General features: G+C 39.9%; 2 protein-coding genes across 2 annotated transcripts; both read right to left on the bottom strand.

Moving 5' to 3' along the window:
• Nucleotides 1–944: 944 nt before the first annotated feature.
• LOC127787305 (leucine-rich repeat receptor-like serine/threonine-protein kinase SKM1) lies at nucleotides 945–2,805 on the bottom strand. The gene has a single exon (XM_052315279.1). It carries the CDS (start codon nucleotides 2,352–2,354, stop codon nucleotides 1,170–1,172), a length of 1,185 nt encoding a protein of 394 aa, XP_052171239.1. The 5' UTR covers nucleotides 2,355–2,805; the 3' UTR covers nucleotides 945–1,169.
• Nucleotides 2,806–4,568: 1,763 nt separating this feature from the next.
• Nucleotides 4,569–8,370, bottom strand: LOC127787307 (histidine-containing phosphotransfer protein 1-like). The gene is made up of 6 exons (XM_052315280.1): nucleotides 8,136–8,370; nucleotides 7,873–8,003; nucleotides 7,703–7,771; nucleotides 7,410–7,481; nucleotides 5,058–5,130; nucleotides 4,569–4,816 (listed from the first exon to the last, which is right to left on the bottom strand). Exons 1-6 carry the CDS (start codon nucleotides 8,196–8,198, stop codon nucleotides 4,766–4,768), a joined length of 459 nt encoding a protein of 152 aa, XP_052171240.1. The 5' UTR covers nucleotides 8,199–8,370; the 3' UTR covers nucleotides 4,569–4,765.
• Between the last annotated feature and the right edge of the window lie 858 nt (nucleotides 8,371–9,228).

Below are 9,228 nucleotides of genomic sequence, written 5' to 3'. Positions count from 1 at the left end.
TCCATTAGAAACAATGGAAGCTGCCTAAAAGCATACCCTAATGGGGCCTGAATTAAGCAACAATCATACAGAATGCATCTTTCAGTAATCACTGCGACACATGTTCCCCATAAACTAGTCACTTTCTTATACATTCCTCCTCGCTTCATTCCTTAATTATTTGTTTCCTCGCGTTAAAGACAAATAAAATTAAGTTCTTATTTTTCTTAATATAGATAAATGCACATTCACCATGATATCGGTATCTTTCTTGCTACAAAAGTAATAAATAGAGGGTCGTATATTTGTACCGAAAAAGCAAGATTCGAGGGTGACTTTGACCACGTCATGGTTGAAAGAGGGGGGGAAGGAAGAAGAGCGAAAGAAAAAGAGAGATGCTGTCTTAAGATTGAACATTGGTTTGGAAGGTTTGGAGTTATTATTAATATTGTAAAGGGAATCAAAGAGACATTGAATTGGGAGTTGCCCTACAGCCGTCCCAAGTGTTGTTGTTGTTGTGCCATTGCGAATACGGAATAAGGAAGAAGTTTGTTGCCCTTAACTGTCCCAAAGTAAAGATGCAGCTGCATAAGACGGCAAATCACAAGGACAAATTGGTAGGACATTTATATGGCCTGCCGTCTGCCTCCTCCTCCTGCCCATAGGCGAAGCAGGTATTTGTTGCCTCACCCACGTGCATTGCCCCCCCCCCCCCCCCCCCCCCCCAACAAACAAATAAAATAATATTTTTAAAGTTTAGGTTCTGTGGTTGTTGACAATGCACCTAGAGTCAAATGTCAACCTTCGAATCCCTACTACAAGGTACTCAAATATATGTCAATCGAGCAGTTGCAAGTCCGTATGTATCCACACTAGGGATGGCCTAGTGTGGGCAGTAGCTACCATGCTACATCTTACTTAGAGATGGCCTCAACTGATGAAGGTGTTACAACCCAAGTGAAGTGAGTAATATTTTTTATAATTTCCTTGTTAATGTTTACGTACCAAGACAAGATTATATGATAAAAAAAAAAAAATTAAAATTAGGGCTTACAAATAAATAAATGAATTTAAGAGCTCATTTTCCCGACAAAATATATTTCACAAATATGTAAAATCGCCATAAGAACTATGGTTTTATATCTAGTCTTTCCCCTTTATGCCCCTGGCAACAGGACGAATTATCGGATTCACCCTTTCCATTCGTTGCACTGCGACGCCGGCCTCGTCATCTGCTTCCCGGCCTTCAATGGACAAGCCGAATGAATCGGCGGCACCATGCAGTTATACTGCAAGCACAACGAGCTGCTCACCGGAATCTCAGCCGTCGGATTGATCTCTATTCCGGTCAGATAGTTGTGCTGTAGGTACAGTATTTGTATTCTGGCGGACAGCAACCGCTCTACAAAGCTGGCCGGAACCTGACCCGTGAACCGGTTGTTGTTGAGGTAGAGATTCTGAACGGTCGAGAACATCGGAGAGATCGTGCCAGATAAGCCGTTGTGGCTGAGATCGACGGTCGGGATTCTGACCTGATCCACCGGTTGAACCGGACCGAAGAATGAGTTCCTTTCCAGTTGGAGGTTTGTGATCGGGAAAGTGAATATATTGCCCGGGATCCTGCCGGAGAACCGGTTCAAGCTCAGGTCGAGATAGTTCAGGCGGTTGAGGCGAGTTAGGAGCCGGTCCACGGGTCCTCCTATCCGGTTCCAGGACAGGGAGAGGTATTGGAGAGAGGGAGGGAGAGAGGTAGGCGAGAGAGAACCGGAGAGATCGTTGTGCTTGAGGTCGAGCCGGGTTAGGGTTTGGGACTTGAAGAGCGGAACGGAACCGGAGAGATGGTTGTGGCAGAGAATGACGTTGGTTAATGCCGGCAGCGCTCCGATGGACCACGGAATATTTCCGGAGAGCTGATTGTAACTGAGATCAAGCGTCTGTAGCCCGCTAAGCTGACCGATCGCCGGAGGAATCTGCCCGGAGATGTAATTCCGGCTGACTCCCAAAAACCTGAGGTTCTTCAATTGCGACAATGTGTAGGGCAGAGTGCCGAATATACGGCCGGGGACGACGGTGAACTCAGCGAGAGTGGAGAGCTTCCCGATGGCAGGATCAATCCGGCCGGTGAGGCCCGGCGAGCCCGCCCTCGGATCACCGAGATTCAGCGCTATCACCTTCTCGCCGCCGCAATAAACGCCGGCGAAGTTGCAGGGGTCGGAAGTGAAATCCCAAGATGCGAAGAAATTGGAACCGGGCACGTCGTCGAGGGCTTTCCGAATGGATTGCAGCGCCAAGAAATCAATAGGGTCCAACAAAGAGAACGCCAACAACCCGCATTGAAGAACACAAAGCAAACGAACCACAGCCCTCAGCAACATCTTCTTCTCCCGCAACACCACGGCCAGGCAACCAAAGTCTTACAAAGACATATATAAGAGAGGAGATTCAGCCTTTGGCGGTGCTTTCCCGTGAGGCGAAAGTTAGAGAGTAGAGGGTTTCTCGTGGGGAAATGGCCGTGAAGGCTTTAATGGAGGTCACAGCAAAAAAGTCCAAGATTCATCAGAGTTCAGACAGTAGAAGAGAGAGAAAATGAAGCTTCCGAGGAAAGGAAACGGCTTTTGGCGATCTTCTGCTTCTTCTTCTGGACGCTTCTTTAGCTTTGCTTGTTGTTTGGCTCTTTGATTAGTACTAATGTTTTGGCTTCCCAGCGAAGATGCAATGACTACTACAACATGCTCTTCTGCAAGCCCAGAGCTTTTACTTTTTCGATGAATTATTAATATTTATTTAGGTTTACTTAAACAGTGGCTCTTTGTTTCTTTCCGGGGCTAGGTTCGTGGGCCTAAACGGTTGTCCGAGCCTGCGTGTCGGCTCGGAGCGACAGATCATCACACTCCCCGAGTTGCGGTGACTCGGACGCGAGGACCACATGACTCCAAGGTTGCTGCCTAATCCGCAGGCAACAAGTTAGCCCTACACTACACTACAGAGGGAAATACTTAAAATATATTCTACGTGTAATAACATGACCCAGTCTTAACACATTGAGTGTACTTAATTTTTTTCCTACATTATATACTTCTTTCCTTGCCATTTGTACCATTCGATTGATAAATAATTAGTCATAATGAAACCATAATCTACTAACAACTTTCAAAATATATAATTCAAAATGCCACGTACCAGTGAACAACGTGCCACAGAGGTGGTGTGAAAACAGCTGGAGGCCCGCAGCTTTGGTTGGGTGCGGGGAGGGAAAGGCTGCGAACAACTGTGCGTGTCGTCCGATCAGGATTCCTTTTTGTTGTTTTCCGATCTAGATTTTGTTCGAATTCCAGTGGACTGCCACTGCAGGACCCAGTTCTAAGTCACCCCTTAATCCGGCTCATTTCTTATCATTTCATTAAATTAAACACGTGTTAAACTGTAGGCACCTTGGTTAGACAAGCACGTGCGGAAAACACACACACACACAACCCCGAAAAGGAACAGTCATTATGGGGAGTTTCAGGGGTAGGAAACAATTGGTAAAAGCATTGGCATGATAAAGCCAGATAGAGCTCATATAAAAGAGTTAGAATGGAGGGGTTGTACCAATGATTCATGGCATGGAAATGGTCCATCCATGATGGCACATGAAGGCCTTTGATTTTTCTTTAATCAATCGAAACACAATCCAATTTTTTTTTTACAAAATAAACTAATCGTACATGCTTCATGCTTAATAATTTATGGATCAAGCAAGCATATCAAAATAAATGAATAAATGAGAACACATGTGGCAACTCGTCGCATTAGTATTAGATTTGAGGTCTAATCACTCCTATAGTATCTGGCTATCGGGTCAACCTCAAGAGTTGCATTGAATATGGGAGGCATGGAAATGAGCACTGATTGATTGCACCAAACTCAACCACCCATGTCCCCACCCCGCCCCCATCATTTGCACCTCTACCGCGGCCTCCCACTCCTGAATACTGCTGCGGATTGCATCTTCTCCTGCTTCTTCTTCCTCTTCCATCAATGGCCATCACCAGCTCAGCTCATGTGTATTTACTATTTACACGTCTCTTCGCCGCCGTGCAGTCTATCTCATCCAGCTGCTCAGCTCTGCCTGGTGAGCCCCCACCCACCCACCCACCCAATAATTCGCTTCTCAATTTTGCTCTGCACTTGCACTCATTAAACTTATTGCACATTTTCGCACGGCTTTGTCAGTTTCACTGCCGCCTTGCAGCAGAATAACATTCTGGTTCTACTATCATTCTGTTCAGTTTTGTCTCAGGACTTTCATCGAACATCACAAGTACGGTCTCTTAATTTAATAAGATTGAGATACTGATGCTTTTATGCAAATGTAAACAACATAATTCACAAAATATAAAAGATATTTATGTAGCATTTCCCAATTCACGTTTATCCCGCAATGAACTTTAGAGTTGTCAAATCGCCCAGCTACCCAACAAACTCAGACTCCATTCTGATACACACATTATATAACATAGAAGGACTTCCATAATTGATAACAAAAAAGTCTTGATCTGCATGATCAAAACTGTTTTAACAGTAGATGAGAGACCATACGCTTGCAATGATGAAAATAAGTTGTAGGATAGAAAATCTTATTTACACCATCGCCAAACCTTTTAATGCAAAGGCATTAAACCTATATCTAACAGGATCCCAAAAGCAATTTGGCTGTCAACTACCTTAACTCATAAAAACTCACCAATACCAACCTTCCCAATCAATTTGTCTTCACAGGTTTTGGAGATGAATTTGTTTGTACTTATCCCATAACCGGAACTGTTCCCCCAGCTGCCACAATTTTTTGCTCCAGCTACAACAAACAAAGAAAGAATTTAGAAGAATAGAACGTGAAAGCATAGACACGTTGATTAATGGTCCGTTAGAAAACACGGAGAACAAAAAAACAAATGATACTGATACAAGGTTAAAAAAGCCTAATAAAGGGTGTTCCTAGTACACAAGGCTTCCTGTTAGAGGGCATCCTTAGTAACCTCACTTCTCAAAGAAATTGTTTCCATCGTAAGTACCACCCACATTCAAGAAGTGCTTACCCTGAACAATGTTTCAAGTTTGCTCTTCACAAGATCAAATTCATATTTCAATTGTTGCAGACACGCCATACACCTGGACCAAAAATTGCCAAGTCATCCCAACATCAGAATCTCAAAATAACAGTATAAATTCCAATGAAAGCATGGCTATAAATCTTGTCCTATACCATTCAGCATACACCAACCAGTGTACAAGGGTGTTTTTATTCCTCCAAGAGTACTGATCATGTCTACTGTATGATACATTTAGGGTAAAGCGTCCGTGTCCAACTGATTGAAGGCAAATTAGACATAGGTTTTATTTTTAACTATGTTTCAAAAGAACTAGTCAAAACCTTTAATACCAGTCGGAAACTTTAAACCTCTTGCACAATATAAATATACAAAACAAAAGGAAAAGAAAAAAGAACTCATTTAATTGAAAATATATTTTGAGTCAACATCATCTTATATCAAAGTTCAAGTTAATTTGCAATATGTTTTTGTGTTCGTGATGTGTCCGTATAAGCTCTCTACTTTGAATACATATCCCCATATCATATGATTAAAACTTCAGGACATTTTGACACCAAAACACACCAAACATGAGACCCATACTCAAGCCAACGTAACATGCAGTAAAAACACCCCGTCCCTCCGAATATATTAGTGCTAAGCTAATGTTTTGCAGCTTCTGCCATTTCAGGAAAACTATTTCTGTTTGCCGGTAATGATAGGCTTCTTTTTTTTTTTTTTTTTTATAACTCCTACAGAAACAATGTCTTTATTGCCATTCCTCTTAATACTGGCCTCTTGAAATTGAATGCACTCTACTTTCAGCTTTCTTCGAAGGAACAAGAACTGTTATGTTATTGGCAATCTAACTAATAAACTTCTCCAATCTCTCTTCCCCCTTCTTATTTTTTAATTTTACTTCAGTCTGCCCTATATTTTGTTTATTTCAAAAAAAAAAAAAAAAAGAGTAAGTAGGGATTTGTATGAAAGATCTGTTGAATCTAGTGAGCTGAATGCTAGCAGAAGTAGCAATAAATTCAAAATGGTACACTAAAACACAATGATAGATATGTCTATCCATGATCAAACCAAATTACCCACTAGTACATAGAGCGATAACTATGGACTTATGGTTGTAGATGAATAAACTCATGAACCAATCCTTATTTTGTGTCGTAGTAACAAATGGGGTGATGACAAAATTGGTAAACAGCCTACAAGACCATGTTTATCTCAATGATGAATAATTACTATAAAGAGTTTAAGATTTCTATAAAGATTCAAGAAAACACATCGATCACCTTACACACTTTCTTGTTAAGACAATAATAATCATATTAGATCTGGAACTTGCATTCTACAGCAGACAGAGAGTATGCTGCTGAGAAGATGAAGGCCCCCTGACCTCCCAAAATTTCAGTTTGGCATTGTGTTCACCAGATATTTATGAGACAAAATAGCATTTTGGCTCCTCATAGTTTGAATAATTTTACCTTGGCACCCCTTGACATAGTTCCTAGGTCCAGCTCTAGTTACACTCTTTTTAACTTGCATACAGGAATAGCAACTGTCGAAGGAAAAAAGAAATGCGCCATGCTACAACATCTGGGAAAAACTTGTGCTTCACTTAAATAAAGTTGATAGATAAACAAGTCATAGAAATACAGACTTCCATAAGAGGGCAAAACCTATACAAAACAATAGACAGGATCCTGCTACAAGTAGAAGCAAATATTCCAAGAATTGCACAACTAAAAACAAGCAAACAGGGCTGCTCATCTTCAAACCCAAAAAAAAAAAAGGTAGAAAGCTTTATTTACTTAGAAAAAGAAAGAAAAAGGAAAGAAAGCTTTATTAAATATTTAAGATGGTGAGAACCAGAGATATGGGAAATGTTTACTGTATAACTGAAAGGGAAGATATAAAGTTGAGATGATATGACAAAATCTAGATACAGAAGGTACAAATTTTAGATGATAAGAATGTAGGCTGGCTGTTTTTTATTTTGAAGAGAAATTTTTGATAAAATTCACCAAACAGTTACAGTTAAGATTCCCCGGCATATTTTTTGTCGTTACTTAAAGTCATTAATAAGGGGTTTCTTTCTATCATGGGCAAGCTCTTCACGCAAGGATTAAGAGTTGCAATAGGGTTCTAGCCGGTCAGTCAAGGTAAAAGCACAAATACATGTAAGAAAAGAATCAAGTCGGTCACAATTCAGGATAATGGCCATTGCAATATAAACTCATAGATGGTATGAAATGGACCATGAATTTCAATAGACAAATAAGATTATATGATATCATTACCAGGAATTGGAAATTTGTTCAAAGATAATGTGTCTAAAGAAAAACTCACCCATTAAGGTCCTTCACTTCACAGCAGGTTTTCAAGTTGATACACACATTCCTCACCCTCTGTGCACCTATGCTGTTAACAGTAGAACACAATTTTCACCAAAATACAGAATAAAAGCATCAATTTATTAAGAATCTGATACTGCTCTGACCCCTACAAGGTCTACGATTAATATTCACCATGGAATAAAAACGCTAATTCTTCAAATAAAAAATGCCATTAAACAACATTTACAACTATTATAGAGAACACAGATCAAATAAAAAAAAGAAGAAGAAGAGAGAAATAGATACCTAGAGCTGCTACCCTTGAACTTGTGGACATGGGAATCAACCAGTTTGAAATCTACAATCTGTTGTTGTCTGTACAATTGAAAACAAAACCCATTAAACATCGTATCCACGATCAACAGAAACACTGCATACATGAAAACAAAAAAATAATTAAAAATTGAGATTCTGACAGTGCAGTGGCCAAATTATTCAGAAGCTTCTCAGAATCGTTAAAGTAGAGAGAAACCACTTGAAGCACGAAGTCAGGGTTGCTATCATCCTGCAGTTTCTTAAGCTGTGCAAACTGTTGGTCTAACAAACCCTTCTCTCCACCAAAATCAAACAGCAACCCATCATCAGAAAACCCCAAATAAACAAAACGCAATCGATACAACTCAAAAACAACGAACCCATATCAAAATAACCTTCCAGAAACTCGGGTTCCTACTATTACCTCACGATACATGGAGCTAGATAAATCAATAAACTGACTCTGCAACTTAGCTACAAGGTCCATCTTTGCTTGCCCGAGCCCCTCTCGATCACCACCCAGGAGGGTTTTGAAACTTGAAGAGGTCAAAGAATTCCTGGGAGGGCTACAAGCATTTCCTAGAGAAGGATTTATTTAGGTACAGCAAGTGTACAATAAACTGGTGTGTTTGTAGATTATGTAAGAGTTACCGCCCGCTTGCACATCCAGTTTACTTAAATATATTTTTCAATAAAATGGAAGTGTGTTTGGAAGATACAAGAGGTGTAAAATAAACTTAGATGGAATAAACTTAAATGAGATAAACTGGTGTTTGCAATTGCATCATTTGGAATAGAATATTAATAATAATGGATATTAATGGTATAAATGAATAAATCAAAAGTTTTTGCCCAGTAGAGTCGATGGTGCCAATGTTTCGTTTACACTTTTTGACTTCCCTTGTTTGGCTTCTGAGAATAATCACAATTGCAATTTTCCCGTCTCCACCATGTTTCTCTTTTGATATTTCTTTGCTTATTTGTGTCCCTCACACTGCAACCTCGTTCTTTTTTTTCTTGTGCCGGCATGGCCATGGCATCCACCAATCGTCATCCATATAATATGGTGATGACTGATGAGACCGGAGGAGGACCACTTCCATCCTCGCACTAGTTTTGCACGCAATATGGACTTGAAATCAGTAATAGTAATGTTCAGCAGTTCAATTATTTTGTTATATAAATTATTTATAAGATTTATTTAAATTACACTAATTATTTATTAAACTACCGTAATAAACGAGTAAAATAAAATTATATCAAGATAAAGTTTGAATATTTTTCGAATTAAAATATAAAATGATCAAAATAAAATTGAAAAGTATTTCAAAAATTTTATTAAATTATTTGTTAAATTTTTTAGAATATTATTATGGGTTAGTTCTAAACCACCTCTTATAGACCAGATTTTACCAAGCAGCCCGATCCAACCTCCCGAAGTTCAATGGGCCTAAGGCCGATGACACCTCAGTAAGGTCGTAAATCGCTTAAACCCGAGCTCTGATAACGAGAGTAAG

The sequence above is a fragment of the Diospyros lotus genome, chromosome 12, assembly GCF_014633365.1.
Source record: "Diospyros lotus cultivar Yz01 chromosome 12, ASM1463336v1, whole genome shotgun sequence".
NCBI classification, from domain to species: Eukaryota; Viridiplantae; Streptophyta; class Magnoliopsida; order Ericales; family Ebenaceae; genus Diospyros; species Diospyros lotus.
This window is presented reverse-complemented; position numbering and strand designations above follow the sequence as displayed.